The sequence below is a fragment of the Procambarus clarkii genome, chromosome 21 (genome assembly GCF_040958095.1).
Source record: "Procambarus clarkii isolate CNS0578487 chromosome 21, FALCON_Pclarkii_2.0, whole genome shotgun sequence".
Taxonomy (NCBI): Eukaryota; Metazoa; Arthropoda; class Malacostraca; order Decapoda; family Cambaridae; genus Procambarus; species Procambarus clarkii.
This window is the reverse complement of record NC_091170.1, coordinates 22,586,703-22,609,952: the sequence shown is the minus strand read 5'-3', so window position 1 is coordinate 22,609,952 and position 23,250 is coordinate 22,586,703. Positions and strand designations below refer to the sequence as shown.

General features: G+C 48.3%; 4 protein-coding genes and 1 long non-coding RNA gene across 5 annotated transcripts; all 5 read right to left on the bottom strand.

Moving 5' to 3' along the window:
• Nucleotides 1-1,133: 1,133 nt before the first annotated feature.
• LOC123760830 (uncharacterized) lies at nucleotides 1,134-2,710 on the bottom strand. Its single transcript, XR_011229291.1, has 3 exons — nucleotides 1,880-2,710; nucleotides 1,617-1,743; nucleotides 1,134-1,238 (listed from the first exon to the last, which is right to left on the bottom strand). It is a non-coding gene; the product is annotated as an uncharacterized lncRNA (long non-coding RNA).
• Nucleotides 2,711-7,881: 5,171 nt separating this feature from the next.
• Nucleotides 7,882-8,331, bottom strand: LOC138367144 (hepatitis A virus cellular receptor 1-like). The gene has a single exon (XM_069328548.1). The coding sequence runs from the start codon at nucleotides 8,329-8,331 to the stop codon at nucleotides 7,882-7,884; it is 450 nt and encodes a 149-aa protein (XP_069184649.1).
• Nucleotides 8,332-9,919: 1,588 nt separating this feature from the next.
• Nucleotides 9,920-15,782, bottom strand: LOC138367143 (uncharacterized). Its single transcript, XM_069328547.1, has 2 exons — nucleotides 14,729-15,782; nucleotides 9,920-10,662 (listed from the first exon to the last, which is right to left on the bottom strand). Exons 1-2 carry the CDS (start codon nucleotides 15,780-15,782, stop codon nucleotides 9,920-9,922), a joined length of 1,797 nt encoding a protein of 598 aa, XP_069184648.1.
• Nucleotides 15,783-18,041: 2,259 nt separating this feature from the next.
• LOC138367142 (hepatitis A virus cellular receptor 1-like) lies at nucleotides 18,042-18,485 on the bottom strand. Its single transcript, XM_069328546.1, has one exon. It carries the CDS (start codon nucleotides 18,483-18,485, stop codon nucleotides 18,042-18,044), a length of 444 nt encoding a protein of 147 aa, XP_069184647.1.
• A 66-nt stretch (nucleotides 18,486-18,551) lies between these two features.
• LOC138367141 (hepatitis A virus cellular receptor 1-like) lies at nucleotides 18,552-18,995 on the bottom strand. The gene has a single exon (XM_069328544.1). The coding sequence runs from the start codon at nucleotides 18,993-18,995 to the stop codon at nucleotides 18,552-18,554; it is 444 nt and encodes a 147-aa protein (XP_069184645.1).
• Nucleotides 18,996-23,250: the final 4,255 nt, after the last annotated feature.

The window sequence follows — 23,250 nt, the reverse complement described above, 5'->3', positions numbered from 1 at the left end:
CGCCTTATCTAACAGTGCCAACGTCTCAGTCAAATCTCGTAAGTGCTCATCAAACGTCCTGGAGTAGATAACCACATCATCCAGGTACGCTAATGAGTGCCTTCCCAAGACTGGGCTGAGGATTAATTGCCCTCTGAAATGATGAAGGCGCTGTCTTTAACCCGAAAGGCATCCGCTTGAATTGATAAGTATGAACCCCATCAGAGAAGGCGGTCTTCTCTCTATCCTTCTCAGCGACTGGGATGGCCCAATACGCAGATTTCGCATCGAGAGTGGAAAAGTATTTTGCTGCCCCAAACTGATCTATTATTTCTTGTATCCGTGGCAAAGGGTACACATCACTCTTAGTAATTGCATTGATCTTTCGGTAGTCAACACAAAACCTATAACTACCATCCGGTTTACGTACCAACACTACTGGCGACAACCATGGTGACGTACTAGGCTCTATCACATTCTTTCTCAACATCGTCTGACACTCATCCCTAATTACTTCCTTCGCCCGTTCCGGAAGCCTCCATTGACGGGTGTAAATAGGAGGATGATCACCTGTAAGAATAACATGCTCGATCCTATCCAGAAGCCCGATTTGATCGTCTTCTGTTGCAAACAGTCTAGGGAATTTACGTAAAATCCCTCTCAAAAGTTTCCTATCTGACTGTTGCACATGTTGCAAATCCAGAGCCGAGATTAACTTATCAACTTCCTGCGTATTACTACTTTTCCCTGTCTCGGTCTTGTGTTTACCCTGTGTAATACTTTCTGTAACATTCAGCGCACTACATTGTGCTGTGGTGGCTGGCATCTCCTCCTGCCTTTGATACTGAAAAATTCCTGTATTTTCTACAATTGTAGCCTGAGACACCCTATCACCTGCCCTGAAACAATAGGTTTTGTGCGAGAGATTGACAACTAGAATAAGGGCACCTTTATCAAGCACTGTGATCAAATGATGAGGGATCAACAACCTGTCACATCTCCCAGCCACCTGAAGGGTGGTACCTGGTGCAATGTGACGTCCCACTGATACTTTAATGAATTTAACTCAATGTGGTGGGCAACATTGTTTCACCAAGGCATGTAACCCACATGATTTCTTATCTGTGTCTGGAAGAGACTTAAACAACAACTTAGGGGTTTGTTAGATGAAAATTAAAAGTTGTTTTAGGGCATTGAAAATTTATTATCCTGATACATGTGAAAGGTGCTGCAACTGGGCCAAGTTTCAGCATCGCAGCCTAAATAGAGAGGGAGAAAAAAAATAAAAGTTTTTTAGACAATTTTGCAACAATGTTCAAATCATTTCACAGCCCACAATTGTGAACCGAAATCAGTTCTATGACACTTAGCTATGACCTTACTATATAATAAAGATTTGTCTGGTGGATTTTTATCCCAGATGTATTTAGTGCAATAATACAGATTTTGTAAATTTCCCAAAAATCCTATGCAAGAATATGATATTTATAAATATTTATAAAATCAATAAATCTACGTAGAAAGAAAAGCCACCACAATGTTTTAGAGGCATAAACTCTACATATAATGTGCACGTTTCATGTAAATTGAATAATAAATAAAGTCTGCGAAATCAGATAAAATTGTAAAATATTTACCTGCACAAACGGAGGTTAAAGTTCAGCCACCTTTAGCTGAGGTTGATGTTGACCAATATCATTCAAAATTTGCACCCTTGTAGATAGGCTTGGGTTCAGTAAGGTGTGCAAGTTCCATGCAGATCGCCTGATAAATAAAAAAAAAAATATTAAAAAAACAAAAAAAAATAATAAATATATATATATATATATATTTGCCACCAGTTTTATATGTACAAATATATATGAAGTAATATCACAATATAACACTAAAACATACTAACCTAATATAATTGGTCAGAAATATGGGTCCTCAAGGTGGCACTGGAGTGGCACTAGTAGGCACCTGCGCCATAGCCGGGGTCAGCTCCCTCAGGGGTCTTTCTTGGTTTGGTTGTGGGTCTCGTTGGTCTCTGCATATCCTTGTCCTTTTTGTTCAAGTACCAGTCCCGTACGTCACTTTGTGGTAGACCGAGGAGGTTGTTCAGTGATCCCATCACATACCCAGCGTTATAGTTGACAGCTGTCATTGCCATGGCAAATTATACCATTACACGACTGCAACAGCACTTGAGGTGCTGGGCCCTGCAACATCAAGAGCGAGAACGTCTGGAGTAGCATGTGGAACGTCTGGAGTAGCAGGTGGAACGTCTGGAGTAGCAGGTGGAACGTCTGGAGTAGCAGGTGGAAGACCTGGAGTAGCAGGTGGAAGACCTGGAGTAGCAGGTGGAAGACCTTGAGTAGCAGGTAGAACATCTGGAGTAGCAGGTGCAAGACCTGGAGTAGAAGGTGGAGAATGTGCGGTGGCAGAGGGTGGGATTGTGGGGGGGGGGGGGTAGCGGGCTGCGACAAGTTCCTCACACTCGCGGCTGAGAGGCCTCCTCGATCTTCACTTGTCAAAGTGCGTAATCCACGGATTCTAGCCAGCTCGCACCTTCTACGGGCAGCTAGCATGCTTTTAGCTTTCAGAGTTTTCCTCATCTTCGTTTTGTACGTCATTTTGCAGTAAAAATAGCACAAATACTGATAATTCTGGGAGATATTGTGAGCGCGCGTCCACGATAGATCTGCCAGCTGAGGGACACACAGAGTGACTGACTGTATGCCAGCAATCCCACCCCTCTCTCACACGAGACTGTTGCCAATGAGTGAGTTTATATTTGTTTTATGCATCACACGTTATTTTCAACACTATTACGAAATATTAGACAGCTACAACGTAAGACGCAATACCCCACGGCGCACCCAGGCCGCGAGAATCGGAATGGGGAAACTTGCAGCGGGAAATTTGACTCTAATTACGTTATTTTTCAAGATAATATAAAACGGTTTGGACCTCAGTGTTGCCAGAACGTTGTAGTATTTTTCAGGATTTTTCGTAAATTTTCGAAAATTTTCGGATTTGAGCATAGATGTCCCCTTAGGGTAGTGAATGTTGTACTTCTGTTTCATGCTAATGGAAGCAATTACTGGAGGATGATCTACCATTTTAATGGGATAAACTACCTGGCACAACTTCAATCTGCACTTCCTTGCTCCCCCTTGAGCAGACAAAGAAAAGTTAACTCGTCCCAGAAAATCCATTCCCAACAAAATCTGACCAGGGAATGCAAGATTCTCGACAATCGTGCAATTGTGTGGGTAAGCTTCTTCCTTACCCACTTCAAAATTGAGAGTAGCCTGGCCCAAGATATTAATATGTTGACCATTTACTGCTGTTAAATGCTTCCTGCAACGCTTAAGGCGTGTCTCTTTAAGTGTGTTGAAGGCTGACTTTTTAATGAGAGTTGCTTGACTTCCGGTGTCCACAAAAACTGTCAATCTCACACCTTCAACCGTCATCTCAAACTTAGGTCTGCCACCACACGAGGCGGAATTCTCTCATGTTTCTGTTGTCACCTTCCGGCATTTCGCTTTCACATGGCCCCTTTTCCCACATTTAAAACAAGTACGTGAGTCCCACCAGTCATTACGTGGGGGTTGTTGCGTGGTCCACCGTTCCCCGCTTTCGTCTGGGAGGGGCCTGACCTATTGCCCCCTTGCCCGTTTTCTACCTTCCTGCTTTAACATATGCATTAACATATGGTGACAACCGGGCCTCCTCCGCATCCAAGTCCTCATCTATATGATCTTCGGCGTATTGTACGAGTTCCCTAAAACTCAGGGAAGCCGTGTCCGTAGCGAGGTATGGACCGATATGAGCGGGCAAGGCCTTACAAAATAACTGCTTTGCAAACCGTTCCTCCTGCTGCGCATCGTAACCCAACTCCTGAGTAAGATCGCCTATCCTGGTCCTAAGGAAGGCACCAAAATCTTTTAATTGAGTGCCTTTATCCCTCTGAAGTGACGTTAAGTAGCGACGAGCCTCCTCTTTAGTAATCTTTGCCTTAAATCGGTCCTTGATGATGCACGAATTGTGGCCACGTCACCAAATGCCTGAATTCCTCAGACTTCCTCAGGGGCCCGTCGCGACCCACACATGCCCCAGTGGACAGATTAATTTTAGTTTCATCATCAGGAGCCGCGGCTAACACAGAATCCATCTCCCACAACCAATTTTCCACGAAACGGTTGCGTTCCACTTTATTCGATGGGAGCTCAGCACAATTTAACCTTGGCAAGGACAACTTCGGGAGTGACGCCACAAGTCCCAGTCTATAGGACGGAGTACTGGGAGTGTAAGGGGATGCCTGACCAGGGGGGGGGGAAGGAACTATGAGGGGTTGGGTGTAGGACTGGGATTGGGAGTGGGATGAGGCGGGATTCCCCAGTGACCAAGGGGCTACCCCAGGTCAGTAACTATTAGAGGTAATATTCTGATAAGGTGGTTGTTGACCCTGTTGTTGATAGTGTGAGTGTTGTGAACCGTTCTGTCCTTGTAGTAACTGTAGCAGCATCTGTAGTACCTGTGGTTGTTGTTGTTGTGCCACCTGTTGTACCTGTTGTTGTTGTGCAACCTGTTGTACCTGATGTTGTTGTGCAACCTGTTGTACCTGTTGTTGTTGTGCAACCTGTTGTACCTGTTGTTGTTGTTGTTGTGCAACCTGTTGTACCTGATGTTGTTGTGCAAGCTGTTGTACCTGTTGTTGTTGTGCAAGCTGTTGTACCTGTTGTTGTTGTGCAAGCTGTTGTACCTGATGTTGTTGTGCAACCTGTTGTACCTGTTGTTGTTGTTGTTGTGCAACCTGTTGTACCTGATGTTGTTGTGCAAGCTGTTGTACCTGTTGTTGTTGTGCAAGCTGTTGTACCTGTTGTTGTTGTGCAAGCTGTTGTACCTGATGTTGTTGTGCAACCTGTTGTACCTGATGTTGTTGTGCAAGCTGTTGTACCTGATGTTGTTGTGCAACCTGTTGTACCTGTTGTTGTTGTGCAAGCTGTTGTACCTGTTGTTGTTGTGCAAGCTGTTGTACCTGTTGTTGTTGTGCAAGCTGTTGTACCTGATGTTGTTGTGCAACCTGTTGTACCTGTTGTTGTTGTTGTTGTGCAACCTGTTGTACCTGATGTTGTTGTGCAAGCTGTTGTACCTGTTGTTGTTGTGCAAGCTGTTGTACCTGTTGTTGTTGTGCAAGCTGTTGTACCTGATGTTGTTGTGCAAGCTGTTGTACCTGATGTTGTTGTGCAACCTGTTGTACCTGTTGTTGTTGTGCAACCTGTTGTACCTGATGTTGTTGTGCAAGCTGTTGTACCTGTTGTTGTTGTGCAAGCTGTTGTACCTGTTGTTGTTGTGCAAGCTGTTGTACCTGATGTTGTTGTGCAACCTGTTGTACCTGATGTTGTTGTGCAACCTGATGTACCTGTTGTTGTTGTGCAAGCTGTTGTACCTGATGTTGTTGTGGTGCACTAACCACTGTGGTCAGTGTGATGGTGGCAATACCCACAATGGTTAATGAGATTGTGGCAGTAACCATCGTGGTTTATTTGAGGGTGGCAGTAACCACTGTGGTTAATGTGATGGTTGCAGTAACCACTGTGGTTTATTTGAGGGTGGTAGTAACCACTGTGGTTAATGTGATGGTTGCAGTAACCACTGTGGTTTATTTCGTTAGTGTGAGGGTGGCAATAACAGCTGTAGTTAGTGTGATGGTGGCAGTAACCACTATGATTAGTGTAAAGGTGGCAGTTACCACTGTGGTCTATTTAAGGGTGGCAATAACCACTGTGGTTAGTATGAGGGAGGCAATAACCACTGTGGTTAATGTGATGGTGGCAGTAAGCACTATGGTTAGTGTGAAAGTGGCAGAAACCACTGTAGATAATATCACTTTCGCCCGGCGACCACTCAGCATTGAGTCCTCCGCAAAATAGGGGCAAGTCCGGCGAGGACTCAGCATTGAGTCCTAAGTGCGGCAACAGTAGCGTTTTCTTCGGGAAGGTCTTGCTGCGGTTTTGGACATTATATGCATATACTCTTGTAGGGAATTTCATTGCGAATACATTGATACCAAAATTAAAGTCCTAGGACCAGAATTGAGGTAACAAAGTTGAAAACAGAATACTCTATATATTGTTCTTTATTAGCGCTCACGGGGGTAACGCTCTGCCACTTTCCCTGCTTGTTGTGGATGGTACGCCGGGCTTTTGGACTTTATATTTGCATACTCCTGTAGGGAATTCTATTGCGAAGACAATGATACCAAAATGAAAGACTTAAGACGAGAATTGAGATGTCCAAAGTGAAGAGTGAGTACACATTTTATTACTCTGGCTCGCTCCCGGGTAACACGCTCTCACTTTCACACTATCTCGCCGGGATTTTGGGTTTTATATGCCTTTAGTCCTGTAGAGAATTCTATTGCAAACACATTGATACCTAATTGAAAAACCTAGGACGAGAATTGAGATGACAAAGTTGAAAAGAATATTCAATTTTCTTAGTGAGAAGCACCAAGGTGTGGCTCTGCGCTCTCTTTATTGTAACCCTGGCCTGTTTTTATCATGTCGGCGGGTGGAGATCGCTGCTTTTTTTATATTATATACATATTAACCTGTTGGGAATTCAATTGCGAACACATTCATACCAAAATGAAAGACCTAGAACGAGAATTGAGTTGACAAAACTGAAAAGAGTGTAAACATTTTATCACTCTTGTGCGCTCCCCGGGTAACTTTCTCTCACTTTCTCTGCTAGTTGCGGATGGTAAGCCGGGCTTTTGGAGTTTATATGCATTTAGTAATGTAGGGAATTCTATTGCGAACATATTGATACCAAATTGAATATAATAGGACCAGAATTGAGCTGACAAAGTTGAAAAGATTATACACTTTTCAGAATTTACCACGCTCTCCCCCATGCTCCCACAGAACGCCCAAGCCCAACTGCGTTAGTGGGGAGGTCCCAGGCCTGGTGCATCAGAGTGTTGTGATGGAGGCGGAAACCACTGTGGTTAGTGTGAAGGTGGCAATAACAACCGTAGTTAGTGTGATGATGGCAGTAACCACTGTGGTTTATTTGAGGGTGCCAGTAACCACTGTGGTTAGTATGATGGTGGCAGTAACCAAGGGGGTTAGTGTGAATCTGGCAGTAACCACTGTGGCTAGTGTGATTGTGGCAGTAACCATTGACGTTAATGTGAGGGTGGCAGTAAAAATTGTGGTTAGTGTGAGGGAGGCATTAACCACTGTGGTTAGTGTGAGGGAGGCAGTAACCACTGTGGTTAGTGTGAGGGAGGCAGTAACCACTGTGGTTAGTGTGATCGTGACAGTAACCACTGTGGTTAATGTGAGTGTGGCAGTAACCAAGGTGGTTTGTGTGAGGGTGGCAGTAACCACCGCGGTTTGTGTGATGGTTGTAGAAACCTCTTTGAGTAGTGTGATGGTCGCAGTAACCACTGTGGTTAGTGTAAGGGTGTCATTAACCACTGTGGTTAGTGTGATGGGGTCCGTAACTACTGTGGTTAGTGTGAGGGTAACAATAACCACTGGGGTTAGTGTGAGGGGGTGGCAGTAACCACTGTGGTTAATTTGTGGGTGGCAGTAACCACTGTGGTTAATTTGTGGGTGGCAGTAACCACTGTGGTTAATTTGTGGGTGGCAGTAACCATTATTGTTAGTGTGATGGTGGCAGTAAACACTGTGGTTAGTGTGATGGTGGCAGTAACCAATGTGGATACTGTGAGGGTGACAGTAACCACTTTAGTTAGTGTGAAGGTGGCAGTAACCACTGTGGTCAGTATGAAGGTGGGAGTAACCACAATGATTAGGGTGAGAGTGGCAGTAACCATTGTGGTTAGTGTGAGTGTTGCAGTAACAACTGTGGTTAGCGTGAGGTTGGCAGTAACCACTGTGGTCAGGTGTGAGAGTAGCAGTAACCACTGTGGTCAGGTGTGAGAGTAGCAGTAACCACTGTGGTCAGTGGGATGGTGGCAGTAACCACTGTGGTCAGCGTGAGGGTGGCAGTTACCACTGTGGTTAGTTTGAGGATGGCAGTAACCTCTTTGGTTAGTTTGAGGGTGACAGTAACCACTGTTGTTAAAATGAAAGTGGCATTAACCACAGTGGTTGGTGTGAGGGTGGCAGAAACCATTATGGTCAGTGTGAGAATGGCAGTAACCACTCTGGTCAGTGTGAGCGTGGTAGTAACCACTGGAGTCAGTTTGAGGTTGGTAGTTACCACTGTGGTTAGTGTGAGGGTGGCAATAATTACTGTGGTTAGCGTGTGGGTGGCAGTAACCACAGTGGTTATTGTGAGGGTTGCAGCAACCACGGTAGTTAGTGTGAGAGGTGGCAGTAACCACATGGAATAGTGTGAGGGTGGCAGTTACCACTGTGGTTAGTTTGAGGGTGGCAGTAACCACGGTGGATAGTGTGAGGGTGGCAGTAACCACGGTGGATAGTGTGAGGGTGGCAGTAAGCACAGTGGTTAGTGTGAGGGTGGCAGTAATCACTGGGGTCAGTGTGAGGGTGGCAGTAATCACTGGGGTCAGTGAGAGTGTGGCAGTAACCACTGGGGTCAGTGTGAGGTGGCAGTAACCAATGTGGTCAGCGTGAGGGTGGCAGTTACCACTGCGGTTAGTTTGAGGATGGCAGTAACCAATGTTGTTAGCGTGAGGGTGGCATTAACCACAGTGGTTAGTGTGAGGGTGGCAGTAACCACAGTGGTTAGTGTGAAGGTGGCAATAACCACTGTTGTTAGTGTAAGGGTGACAGTAACCACTGTGGTTAGCGTGAGGGTGGTAGTTACCATTGTGGTTAGAGTGAGGGTGGCAGTTACCACTCTTGTCAGTGTGAGCGTGGCAGTAACCACTCGGGTCAGTGTGAGGTTGGCTGTTACCACAGTGGTTAGTGTGAGGGTGGCAGTAACCACTGTGGTCAGTGTGAGGGTGGCAGTAACCACTGTGTTCAATATGAGAGTGACAGTAACCACTTTGGTTAGCGTGACGATGGCAGTAACCACAGTTTTTATTGAGAGGGTGACAGTAACCACTGTGGTTATTGTGAGGGTGGCAGTAACAACTGTGGTCAGTCTGAGGGTGGCAGTAACCAGTGGTTACTGTCATCCTCACAATAACCACTTTGGTTTGTGTGAGGGTGGCAGTAACCACTGTGGTTATTGTGAGGGTGGCAGTAACCAGTGGTTACTGTCATCCTCACAATAACCACTTTGGTTAGTGTGTGGGTGGCAGTAACCACTGTGGTTATTGTGAGGGTAGCAGTAACAACTGTGGTCAGTGTGAGGGTGGCAGTAATCTTTGTAGTCAGTATGAAGGTGGCACTAACCTCTGTGGTCATGTGAGGGTGGCAGTAACCACTCTGGTCAGTGTGAGCGTGGCAGTAACCACTGGAGTCAGTGTAAGGTTGGTAGTTACCACTGTGGTTAGTGTGATGGTGGCAGTAACCACTGTGGTTAGTGTGAGGGTGACAGTAACCACTGGGGTCAGTGTGAGGGTGGCAGTAACCACTGTAGTCTGTGTGAGGGTGGCAGTAACCACTGTGGTCAGTGTGAGGGTAGCAGAAACCATTGGGGTCAGTGTGAGGATGGGAGAAATCATTGTAATTAGCGTGAGGGTGGCATTAACAACAGTGGTTAGTGTGAGGGGTGACAGTAACCACAGTGGTTAGTGTGATGGGGGCAGTAACCACAGTGGTTAGTGTGGAGGTGGCAGTAACCACAGTGGTTAATGTAAGGGTGACAGTAACCATTGTGGTTAGCGTGAGGGTGGCAGTTACCACTGAGGATAGTGTGAGTTTGGCAGTTACCACTGGGGTCAGCGTAAGGTTCGCATTTAACACTGTGGTTAATGTGAGGGTGGCAGTAACCACTGTGGTCAGTGTGAGGGGGGCAGTAATCTTTGTAGTCAGTATGAGGGTGGCACTAACCTCTGTGGTCATGTGAGGGTGGCAGTAACCACTCTGGTCAGTGTGAGCGTGGCAGTAACCACTGGAGTCAGTGTAAGGTTGATAGTTCCCACTGTGGTTAGTGTGAGGGTGGCAGAAACCAGTGTGGCTATTGTGACGGTGACAGTAACCACTGTGGTTATTGTGACGGTGACAGTAACCATTGTGGTCAGTGTGAGCGTGGCAGTAACCAATGTGATTAGTGTAAGGGTGGCAGTAACCACAGTAATCAGTGTGGGATGGCAGTAACCACTGTGGTCAGTGTGAGGGTGGCAGTAACCACTGTGGTCTGTGTGAGGGTGGAAGTGACCACTGTGGTTAGCGTGACGATGGCAGTAACCACAGTGGTTATTGAGAGGGCTGGCAGAAACCACTGTGGGTAGTGTGAGGGTTAAAATAACCACTGGGGTCAGTGCGAGGTTGGCTGTTACCACAGTGGTCAGTGTGAGTGTATCAGAAACCATTATGGTCAGTGTGAGAATGGCAGTAACCACTCTGGTCAGTGTGAGCGTGGCAGTAACCACTGGGGTCAGTGCGAGGTTAGCTGTTACCACTGTGGTTAGTGTGAGGGTGTCAATAACCACTGTGGTTAGCTTGAGAGTGGCAGTAACCACTTTGGTAATTGTGAGGGTGGCTGTAACAACTGTGGTCAGTGTGTGGGTGGCAGTAACCACTGTGGTTAATATGGGGGTGGCAGTAACCACTGTGGTCAGTGAGAAGGTGGCAGTAACCACTGTGGTTAATATGGGGTGGCAGTAACCACTGTGTTCAATATGAGAGTGACAGTAACCACTGTGGTTAGCGTGAGGATGGCAGTTACCACAGTGGTTATTGTGAGGGTGACGGTAAACACTGTGGTTATTGTGAGGGTGGCAGTAACCACTGTGGTCAGTGTGAGGGTGGCACTAACCACTGTGATCAGTATGATGGTGGCAGTAACCACTGTGGTTAGTGTATGGGTAGCAGTAACCACTGTGGTTAGCGAGAGGGTTGCAGTAACCACTGTGGTCAGTATGAGGGTGACAGTAACCACTGTGGTTAGCGTGAAGATGGCAGTAACAACAGTGGTTAATGTGAGGGTGACAGTAACCACTGTGGTTATTGTGAGGGTGGCAGTAACCACTGTGGTCAGTGTGAGGGTGGCAGTAACCATAGTAGTTAATGTCAGGGTGGCAGTAACCATTGTGGTCAGTATGAGGGTGAAAGTAACCACTGTCGTTAGCGTGGCGATGGCAGTAACCACAGTGGTTAAGGTGAGGGTGACAGAAACCATTGTGGTTATTGTGATGGTGGCAGTAATTACTGTGGTCAGTGTGAGGGTGGCAGTAACCACTCTGGCTACTATGAAGGTGGCAGTAACTGCAGTGGTTAGTGTGAGGATGGCAGTAACCACTGTGGTTAGTGTTTGGGTAGCAGTAACGACTGTGGTTATTGTGGGGGGGGGGGTTAGTAGTAACCACTGTGGTTAGCGTGAGAGTTCCAATAACCACTGTGGTCAGTGTGAGGGTGGCAGTAAACACTGTGGTCAGTGTGAGGGTGGCAGTAAACACTGTGGTCTGTGTGAGGGTGGCAGTTACCACTGTGGTTAGTTTGAGGGTGGAAGTAACCACTATGGTTAGCGTGAGGGTGGCAGTAACCACTGTAGTAATTGTGAGGGAGACAGTAACCACTGTGGTCAGTGTGAGGGTGGCAGTAACCACTGTGGTCAGTGTGAGGGTGACAGTAACCATTGGGGTCAGTATGAGGGTGGCAGTAACCACTGTGGTCTGTGTGAGGGTGGCAGTAACCTCTGTGGTTAGTTTGAGGGGGCAGTAACCACTGTGGTCAGTGTGAGGGTTGCAGAAACCATTGGGGTTAGTGTGAGGATGGCAGAAACCATTGTGGTTAGCGTGAGGGTGTCAGTAACCACTGTGGTCAGTGTGAGGGAGGTAGTAACCACTGTGGTCAGTGTGAGGGTGGCAGTAACCACTTTGGGCAGTGGGATGGTGGCAGTAACCACTCTGGTCAGTGTGAGGGTGGCAATATCCACTGTGGTCAGTGTGAGGGTGGCGGTAACCACTGTGGTCAGTGTGAGGGTGGCAGTAACCACTGTGGTTAGCGTGAGGGTGGCAGTAACCACAGTGGTTATTGTGAGGGGTGGCAGTAACAACTTTGTTTAGTGTGAGGGTGGCAGTAACCACAGTGGTTATTGTGAGGGAGACAGTAACCACTATGGTTATTGTGAGGCTGGCAGTAACCACTGTGGTCAGTGTGAGTGTGGCAGTAATCTTTGTAGTCAGTGTGAGGGTGGCACTAACCTCTGTGGTCTGTCTGATGGTGGCAGTAACCACTGGAGTCAGTGTGAGATTGGCAGTTACCACTGTGGTTAGTGTGAGGGTGGCAATAAAAACTGTGGTCAGTATGAGAGTGACAGTAACCACTGTGTTTAGCATGAGGATGGCAGTAACCACAGTGGTTATTGTGAGGGGTGACAATAACCACTGTGGTTATTGTGAGCGTGGCAGTAACCACTGTGGTCAGTGAAAGGATGGCAGTAACCACTGTGGTCAGTATGAGGGTGGCAGTAACCACAGAGGTTAGTGTGAGGATGGCAGTAACAATTGTGGTTATTGTGAGGGTGGCTGTAACAACTGTGGTCAGTGTGTGGGTGGCAGTAACCACTGTGGTTAATATGGGGGTGGCAGTAACCACTGTGGTCAGTGGGAAGGTGGCAGTAACCACTGTGGTTAATATGGGGGTGGCAGTAACCACTGTGTTCAATATGAGAGTGACAGTAACCACTGTGGTTAGCGTGAGGATGGCAGTTACCACAGTGGTTATTGTGAGGGTGACGGTAAACACTGTGGTTATTGTGAGGGTGGCAGTAACCACTGTGGTCAGTGTGAGGGTGGCACTAACCACTGTGATCAGTATGATGGTTGCAGTAACCACTGTGGTTAGTGTATGGGTAGCAGTAACCACTGTGGTTAGCGAGAGGGTGGCAGTAACCACTGTGGTCAGTATGAGGGTGACAGTAACCACTGTGGTTAGCGTGAAGATGGCAGTAACAACAGTGGTTAATGTGAGGGTGACAGTAACCACTGTGCTTATTGTGAGGGTGGCAGTAACCACTGTGGTCAGTGTGAGGGTGGCAGTAACCATAGTAGTTAATGTCAGGGTGGCAGTAACCATTGTGGTCAGTATGAGGGTGAAAGTAACCACTGTCGTTAGCGTGGCGATGGCAGTAACCACAGTGGTTAAGGTGAGGGTGACAGAAACCATTGTGGTTATTGTGATGGTGGCAGTAATTACTGTGGTCAGTGTGAGGGTGGCAGTAACCACTCTGGCTAGTATGAAGGTGGCAGTAACTGCAGTGGTTAGTGTGAGGATGGCAGTAACCACTGTGGTTAGTGTTTGGGTAGCAGTAACGACTGTGGTTATTGTGGGGGGGGGGGGTTAGTAGTAACCACTGTGGTTAGCGTGAGAGTTCCAATAACCACTGTGGTCAGTGTGAGGGTGGCAGTAAACACTGTGGTCAGTGTGAGGGTGGCAGTAAACACTGTGGTCTGTGTGAGGGTGGCAGTTACCACTGTGGTTAGTTTGAGGGTGGAAGTAACCACTATGGTTAGCGTGAGGGTGGCAGTAACCACTGTAGTAATTGTGAGGGAGACAGTAACCACTGTGGTCAGTGTGAGGGTGGCAGTAACCACTGTGGTCAGTGTGAGGGTGACAGTAACCATTGGGGTCAGTATGAGGGTGGCAGTAACCACTGTGGTCTGTGTGAGGGTGGCAATAACCTCTGTGGTTAGTGTGAGGGGGCAGTAACCACTGTGGTCAGTGTGAGGGTGGCAGTAACCACTTTGGGCAGTGGGATGGTGGCAGTAACCACTGTGGTCAGTGTCAGGGTGGCAATAACCACTGTGGTCAGTGTGAGGGTGGCAGTAACCACTGTGGTCAGTGTGAGGGTGGCAGTAACCACAGATGTTAGTGTGAGGATGGCAGTAACAATTGTGGTTATTGTGAGGGTGGCTGTAACAACTGTGGTCAGTGTGTGGGTGGCAGTAACCACTGTGGTTAATATGGGGGTGGCAGTAACCACTGTGGTCAGTGTGAAGGTGGCAGTAACCACTGTGGTTAATATTGGGGTGGCAGTAACCACTGTGTTCAATATGAGAGTGACAGTAACCACTGTGGTTAGCGTGAGGATGGCAGTAACCACAGTGGTTAAGGTGAGGGTGACAGAAACCATTGTGGTTATTGTGATGGTGGCAGTAATTACTGTGGTCAGTGTGAGGGTGGAAGTAACCACTCTGGCTAGTATGAAGGTGGCAGTAACTGCAGTGGTTAGTGTGAGGATGGCAGTAACCACTGTGGCTAGTGTTTGGGTAGCAGTAACGACTGTGGTTATTGTGGGGGGGGTTAGTAGTAACCACTGTGGTTAGCGTGAGAGTTCCAATAACCACTGTGGTCAGTGTGAGGGTGGCAGTAAACACTGTGGTCAGTGTGAGGGTGGCAGTAAACACTGTGGACTGTGTGAGGGTGGCAGTTACCACTGTGGTTAGTTTGAGGGTGGAAGTAACCACTATGGTTAGCTTGAGGGTGGCAGTAACCACTGTAGTAATTGTGAGGGAGACAGTAACCACTGTGGTCAGTGTGAGGGTGGCAGTAACCACTGTGGTTAGTGTGAGGGTGGCAGTAACCACAGTGGTTATTGTGAGGGTGACAGTAACCACTATTGTTATTGTGAGGCTGGCAGAAACCACTGTGGTCAGTGTGAGGGTGGCAATAATCTTTGTAGTCAGTGTGAGGGTGGCACTAACCTCTGTGGTCTGTCTGATGGTGGCAGTAACCACTGGAGTCAGTGTGAGATTGGCAGTTACCACTGTGGTTAGTGTGAGGGTGGCAATAACCACTGTGGTCAGTATGAGAGTGACAGTAACCACTGTGTTTAGCGTGAGGATGGCAGTAACCACAGTGGTTATTGTGAGGGGTGACAATAACCACTGTGGTTATTGTGAGCGTGGCAGTAACCACTGTGGTCAGTGAAAGGATGGCAGTAACCACTGTGGTCAGTATGAGGGTGGCAGTAACCACAGAGGTTAGTGTGAGGATGGCAGTAACAATTGTGGTTATTTTGAGGGTGGCAGTAACCACTGTGGTTAATGTGAGGGTGACAGTAACCACTGTGGTTATTGTGAGGGTGGCAGTAACCACTGTGGTTAGTGTGAGGGTGGCAGTAACCATAGTGGTTATTGTCAGGGTGGCAGTAACCACTGTGGTCAGAATGAGGGTGGCAGAAACCATTGTGGTAAGTGTGAGGATAACAGTAACCACTGTTGTTAGCGTGAGGGTGGCATTAACTACAGTGGTTAGTGTGAAGGTGGCAGTAACCACTGTGGTCAGTATGATGGTGACAGTAACTACTGTGGTTAGAGTGAGGGTGGCAGTTACCACAGTGGGTAGTGTGATGGTGGCAGTAACCACAGTGGTTAGTGTGAAGGTGGCAGTAACCACTGTGGTCAGTATGAGGGTGACAAAAACCACTGTGGTTAGCGTGAGGGTGGCAGTTACCGCTTTGGATAGAGTGAGGGTGGCAGTTACCTCTTTGGATAGAGTGAGGGTGACAGTAACAACTGTGGTTAGCTTGAGAGTGGCAGTAACAACTATGGTTATTGTGAGGCTGGCAGTAACCACTGTGGTTAGTGTGAGGGTGGCAGTAATCTTTGTAGTCAGTGCGAGAGTGGCAGTAACCACTGGGGTCAGTGTGAGGTTCGCAGTTACCACTGTGGTTAGTGTGAGGGTGGCAGTAACCACTGTAGTCAGTATGAGGGTGGCACTAACCACTGTGGTCAGTATGATGGTGGCAGTAACCATTGTGGTCAATATGGGGTGGCAGTTCCCACTGTGGTCAGTATGAGGGTGACAGTAACAACTGTGGTTAGCGTGAGGGTGGCAGTAACCACAGTGCTTAATGTGAGGGTGGCAGTAACCGCTGTGGTTAGTGTGAGGGTGACAGTAACCACTGTGGTCAGAATGAGGGTGGCAGAAACCACTGTGGTAAGTGTGAGGGTGGCATTAACTACAGTGGTTAATGCGAAGGTGGCCGTAACCACTGTGGTCAGTATGAGGAGGGTGGCAGAAACCACTGTGGTAAGTTTGAGGATAACAGTAACCACTGTGGTAAGTATGAGGATAACAGTAACCACTGTTGTTAGCGTGAGGGTGGCAGTAACCACTGTGGTCAGTTTGAGGGTGACAGTAACCACTGTGGTTAGCATGAGGGTGGCAGTTACCACAGTGGTTAGTGTGATGGTGGCAGTAACCACAGTGATTAGTGTGAAGGTGGCAGTAACCACTGTGGTCAGTATGAGGGTGACAGTATCCACTGTGGTTAGCGTGAGGGTGGCAGTTACCGCTTTGGATAGAGTGAGGGTGGCAGTTACCTCTTTGGATAGAGTGAGGGTGGCAGTTACCACTGTGGTCAGTGCGAGGGTGGCAGTAACCACTGGGGTCATTGTGAGGTTCGCAGTTACCACTGTGGTTAGTGTGAGGGTGGTAGTAACCACTGTGGTAAGTGTGAAGATGGCATAAACCACTGTGGTTTATTTGAGGGTGGCAGTAACCACTGTGGTTAGTGGGAGGGTAGCAGTAACCACTATGGTTATTGTGAGGCTGGCAGTAACCACTGTGGTCAGTGTGAGGGTGGCAGTAATCTTTGTAATCAGTGTGAGGGTGGCAAAAACCACTGTGGTCAGAATGAGAGTGACAGTAACCACTGTGTTTAGCGTGAGGATGGCAGTATCCACAGTGGTTATTGTGAGGGGTGACAATAACCACTGTGGTAATTGTGAGCGTGGCAGTAACCACTGTGGTCAGTGAAAGGATGGCAGTAACCACTGTGGTCAGTATGAGGGTGGCAGTAACCACAGAGGTTAGTGTGAGGATGGCAGTAACAATTGTGGTTATTGTGAGGGTGGCAGTAACCAATGTAGTCAATATGAGGGTGGCACTAACCACTGTGGTCAGTATGATGGTGGCAGTAAACATTGTGGTCAGTGTGAGGGTGGCAGTAACCACTGTGGTTAGTGTGTGGATGACAGTACCCACTATGGTTAGCACGAGGGTGGCAGTTCCCACTGTGGTCAGTATGAGGGTGACAGTAACAACTGTGGTTAGCGTGAGGGTGGCAGTAACCACAGTGGTTAATGTGAAAATGACAGTAACCACTGTGGGTATTGTGAGGGTGGCAGTAACCACTGTGGTTAGTGTGAGGGTGGCAGTAACCATAGTGGTTATTGTCAGGGTGGCAGTAACCACTGTGGTCAGAATGAGCGTGGCAGAAACCATTGTGGTAAGTGTGAGGATAACAGTAACCACTGTTGTTAGCGTGAGGGTGGCATTAACTACAGTGGTTAGTGTGAAGGTGGCAGTAACCACTGTGGTCAGTATAAGGGTGACAGTAACCACTGTGGTTAGCGTGAGGGTGGCTGTTACCACAGTGGGTAGTGTGATGGTGGCAGTAACCACAGTGGTTAGTGTGAAGGTGGCAGTAACCACTGTGGTTAGCGTAAGGGTGGCAGTTACCGCTTTGGATAGAGTGAGGGTGGCAGTTACCACTGTGGTTAATGTGGGGGTGACAGTAACCACTGTGGTTAGCTTGAGAGTGGCAGTAACCACTATGGTTATTGTGAGGCTGGCAGTAACCACTGTGGTCAGTAATGAGGGTGGCAGTAACCTCTGTGGTCAGTGCGAGAGTGGCAGTAACCACCGGGGTCAGTGTGAGGTTCGCAGTTACCACTGTGGTTAGTGTGAGGGTGGCAGTAACCACAGTTGTTAATGTGAGGGTGACAGTAACCACTATGGTTATTGTGAGGCTGGCAGTAACCACTGTGGTCAGTGTGAGGGTGAAAATAACCACTCTGATTATTGTGAGGGTGGCAGTAACCACTGTGGTCAGTGAAAGGATGGCACTATCAACTGTGGTCAGTATGAGGGTGGCAGTAACCACAGAGGTTAGTGTGAGGATGGCAGTAACAATTGTGGTTATTGTGAGGGTGGCAGTAACCACTGTAGTCAATATGAGGGTGGCACTAACCACTGTGGTCAGTATGATGGTGGCAGTAACCATTGTGGTCAATATGGGGTGGCAGTAACCACTGTGGTCAGTATGATGGTGACAGTAACCATTGTGGTCAGTGTGAGGGTGGCAGTAACCACTGTGGTCAGTATGAGGGTGACAGTATCCACTGTGGTTAGCGTGAGGGTGGCAGTTACCGCTTTGGATAGAGTGAGGGTGGCAGTTACCTCTTTGGATAGAGTGAGGGTGGCAGTTACCACTGTGGTCAGTGCGAGGGTGGCAGTAACCACTGGGGTCAGTGTGAGGTTCGCAGTTACCAATGTGGTTAGTGTGAGGGTGACAGTAACCACTGTGGTTAGCTTGAGAGTGGCAGTAACCACTTTGGTTATTGTGAGGGTGGCTGTAACAACTGTGGTCAGTGTGTGGGTGGCAGTAACCACTGTGGTTAATATGGGGGTGGCAGTAACCACTGTGGTCAGTGTGAAGGTGGCAGTAACCATTGTGATCAGTGTGAGGGTGGTAGTAACCACTGTGGTAAGTGTGAAGATGGCAGAAACCACTGTGGTTTATTTGAGGGTGGCAGTAACCACTGTGGTTAGTGGGAGGGTAGCAGTAACCACTGTGTTTAATTTGAGGTTGGCAGTAACCACTGTGGTCAGTGGGATTATGGCAGTAACCACTGTGGTTACCGTGAGGGTGTCAGTAACAACTGTTTTCAGTGTGAGGGTGGCAGAGACCATTGTGGTTAGTGTGAGGATGGCAGAAACCACTGTGGTCAATTTGAGGGTGGGAATAACCACTGTGGTCAGTGTGAGGATGGCAGAAACTTTTGTGGTTAGCGTGAGGGTGGCATTAACCACAGTGGTTTGTGTGAAGGTGACAGTAACAACACTGGTTATTGTAAGGGTGGCAGTAAGCACTGTTGTTAGTGTGAGGGTGGCAGTTACCACTGTGGTCAGTGTGAAGGTGGCAGTAACCACTGTGGTCAGTATGTTGCTGGCAGTAACCATTGTGATTAGTGTGAGGGTGGTAGTAACCACTGTGGTAAGTGTGAAGATGGCAGAAACCACTGTGGTTTATTTGAGGGTGGCAGTAACCACTGTGGTTAGTGGGATTATGGCAGTAACCACTGTGGTTACCGTGAGGGTGACAGTAACAACTGTTTTCAGTGTGAGGGTGGCAGAGACCATTGTGGTTAGTGTGAGGATGGCAGAAACCACTGTGGTCAATGTGAGGGTGGGAATAACCACTGTGGTCAGTGTGAGGATGGCAGAAACTTTTGTGGTTAGCGTGAGGGTGGCAGTAACCACAGTGGTTTGTGTGAAGGTGACAGTAACAACACTGGTTATTGTAAGGGTGGCAGTAACCACTGTTGTTAGCGTGAGGGTGGCAGTTACCACTGTGGTTAGAGTGAGGGTTAGGAGGGTTAGGAGGCCTGGTCGACGACCGGGCCACGGGGGCACTAAGCCCTGGAAGCACCTCAAGGTAACCTCAAGGTAAGGTGGCAATTACCACTGTTGTTAGTGTGATGGTGGCAGTAACGACTGTAGTTAGCGTGAAGGTAGCAGTAACCACAGTGGTTAGTGTGAGGGCGGCAGTAACCACTGTGGTTAGCATGAGGATGGCAGTAACCACAGTGGCTAGTGTGAAGGGTGGCATTAACCATTGTCGTTACTGTGAGGGGTGGCAGTAACCACAGTGGTTAGTATTATGGTGGCAGCAAGAACTGAGGCTAATTTGAGTGTGGCAATAACCACTTTGGTTAGTGTGATGGTGACAGTAACCACTCTGCTTAGTTTGAGGGTGGCAGTAACCACTGTGGTTAATGTGTGGGTGACAGTAACAACTGTGGCTAGTATGAGGGTGGCAGTATCCTCAGTGGTTAGTGTGAGGATGGCAGAAACCAATGTGGTTATTTTGAAGGTGGCAGTAACCACTGTGGTTAGCGTGAGGGGTGGCAGTAACAATAGTGGTTAGTGTCAGGGTGGCAGTAACCACTGTGGTCAGTGTGAGGTTGGCAGAAACTACTGTGGTTAGTGTGAGGGGTGGCAGTATCCACTGTGGTCAGTGTGAGGGTGGCAGTAACCACAGTGGTCAGTGTGAGGTTGGCAGTTACCACTGTGGTCTGTGTGAGGGTGGCAGTAACCACTGTGGTTATTGTGAGGGTGGCAATAACCACTGTGGTCATTATGAGGGTGGCAGTAACCACTGTGGTTAGTGTGAGAAGTAGCTGTAACCACTGTGGTCAGTGCGAGGGTAGCAGAAACCATTGTGGTCAGTGTGAGGATGGCAGAATCCATTCTTGTCAGTGTGAGGGTGGCAGTATCCTCTGTGTTCAGTGTGAGGATGGCAGTAAACACTGTGGTCTGTGTGAGGGTGGCAGTAACCACTGTGGTTATTGTGAGAGTGGCAGTTACCACTGTGGTTAGTTTGAGGGTGGCATTAACTACAGTGGTTAGTGTGAAGGTGGCAGTAACCACTGTGGTCAGTATGAGGGTGACAGTAACCACTGTGGTTAGCGTGAGGGTGGCAGTTACCACAGTGGTTAGTGTGATGGTGGCAGTAACCACAGTGGTTAGTGTGATGGTGGCAGTAACCACTGTGGTCAGTATGAGGGTGACAGTAACCACTGTGGTTAGCGTGAGGGTGGCAGTTACCACTTTGGATAGAGTGAGGGTGGCAGTTACCTCTTTGGATAGAGTGAGGGTGGCAGTTACCACTGTGGTCAGTGTGAGGGTGGCAGTATGTTACGGCCCTTTTATGTCGCAACTGGTTCTTTCTCTGATGTTATTAGAGTGTGGGTTTCCGGCCCCAAGCTAGTAGTGGCTTTCAAGGGGTGTGTTCCGTAACGCAAGTAAATTAAAGAGGGTGGGATACAATTACACTGGTTTCAATATATTATTACACCACCACCATAAATAAATATATAAACAGTTACACGCGGGGTTGCTATTACTACACTTATTATTTACAATAACTCGTCTTCCTCCGAAGACACGGGATGCTCCACGGTGCTCACGATGAGTAGCTTTGGTCCTCTTCTCGTGGCCTCACGATGAATCCTCAGATTCTCTAGACGAGTCTACCCCGGCCACAGGCCAGCCAAATCACAGTCCCGCTGGGTGCACCGTCGTGGAGGCCTTCAACCACAAATCCAGCCTGTAGCTGGCAGGTTCCAATCAGCTACACTGCCTAGGCCACTCCACGACCGATACTAGGGTTGCGAGCCCTAGGCAGGAGCCTCGTGTGATTCTACAGATCACTCTCCTTACCAGAACACCCCAGTGGCTAGTCTTCTCCACCAGTCAGCCCCGGGTACGACAATCCCTGGATCTGACACCTCACAGGCAGGCTAACACAACAGTGATCATCAGGGGGAAGACTCACATCTTCTGCAGCAAATGCGTGGAGATACTACGGCTGCCTTGGGTAGACTGATCCACCGTCCGATTCAGCAGTCCCAGGTCGACTCTGTAATCAGACACGTCATCAGTACTAGGGACACCCTAGGGCACCTCACTTACAGGCTTAGACACAAATGCCCACCTATCCACTCCATAGATGGCATTGCTGTATAAGCGTCACCTCACCAGAGGTCATCAGCAGCAATGTCACGAGCTGATTAGGACGGGAAACCAGCCCCTGTGGCCGGTATATCCTGTCCTCACTAGATGGCACTGTAACAACTGTGGTCAGTGTGTGGGTGGCAGTAACCACTGTGGTTAATATGGGGGTGGCAGTAACCACTGTGGTCAGTGTGAAGGTGGCAGTAACCACTGTGGTCAGTATGTTGCTGGCAGTAACCATTGTGATTAGTGTGAGGGTGGTAGTAACCACTGTGGTAAGTGTGAAGATGGCAGAAACCACTGTGGTTTATTTGAGGGTGGCAGTAACCACTGTGGTTAGTGGGATTATGGCAGTAACCACTGTGGTTACGGTGAGGGTGACAGTAACAACTGTTTTCAGTGTGAGGGTGGCAGAGACCATTGTGGTTAGTGTGAGGATGGCAGAAACCACTGTGGTCAATGTGAGGGTGGGAATAACCACTGTGGTCAGTGTGAGGATGGCAGAAACTTTTGTGGTTAGCGTGAGGGTGGCAGTAACCACAGTGGTTTGTGTGAAGGTGACAGTAACAACACTGGTTATTGTAAGGGTGGCAGTAACCACTGTTGTTAGCGTGAGGGTGGCAGTTACCACTGTGGTTAGAGTGAGGGTTAGGAGGGTTAGGAGGCCTGGTCGACGACCGGGCCACGGGGGCACTAAGCCCTGGAAGCACCTCAAGGTAACCTCAAGGTAAGGTGGCAATTACCACTGTTGTTAGTGTGATGGTGGCAGTAACGACTGTAGTTAGCGTGAAGGTAGCAGTAACCACAGTGGTTAGTGTGAGGGCGGCAGTAACCACTGTGGTTAGCATGAGGATGGCAGTAACCACAGTGGCTAGTGTGAAGGGTGGCATTAACCATTGTCGTTACTGTGAGGGGTGGCAGTAACCACAGTGGTTAGTATTATGGTGGCAGCAAGAACTGAGGCTAATTTGAGTGTGGCAATAACCACTTTGGTTAGTGTGATGGTGACAGTAACCACTCTGCTTAGTTTGAGGGTGGCAGTAACCACTGTGGTTAATGTGTGGGTGACAGTAACAACTGTGGCTAGTATGAGGGTGGCAGTATCCTCAGTGGTTAGTGTGAGGATGGCAGAAACCAATGTGGTTATTTTGAAGGTGGCAGTAACCACTGTGGTTAGCGTGAGGGGTGGCAGTAACCATAGTGGTTAGTGTCAGGGTGGCAGTAACCACTGTGGTCAGTGTGAGGTTGGCAGAAACTACTGTGGTTAGTGTGAGGGGTGGCAGTATCCACTGTGGTCAGTGTGAGGGTGGCAGTAACCACAGTGGTCAGTGTGAGGTTGGCAGTTACCACTGTGGTCTGTGTGAGGGTGGCAGTAACCACTGTGGTTATTGTGAGGGTGGCAATAACCACTGTGGTCATTATGAGGGTGGCAGTAACCACTGTGGTTAGTGTGAGAAGTAGCTGTAACCACTGTGGTCAGTGCGAGGGTAGCAGAAACCATTGTGGTCAGTGTGAGGATGGCAGAATCCATTCTTGTCAGTGTGAGGGTGGCAGTATCCTCTGTGTTCAGTGTGAGGATGGCAGTAAACACTGTGGTCTGTGTGAGGGTGGCAGTAACCACTGTGGTTATTGTGAGAGTGGCAGTTACCACTGTGGTTAGTTTGAGGGTGGCATTAACTACAGTGGTTAGTGTGAAGGT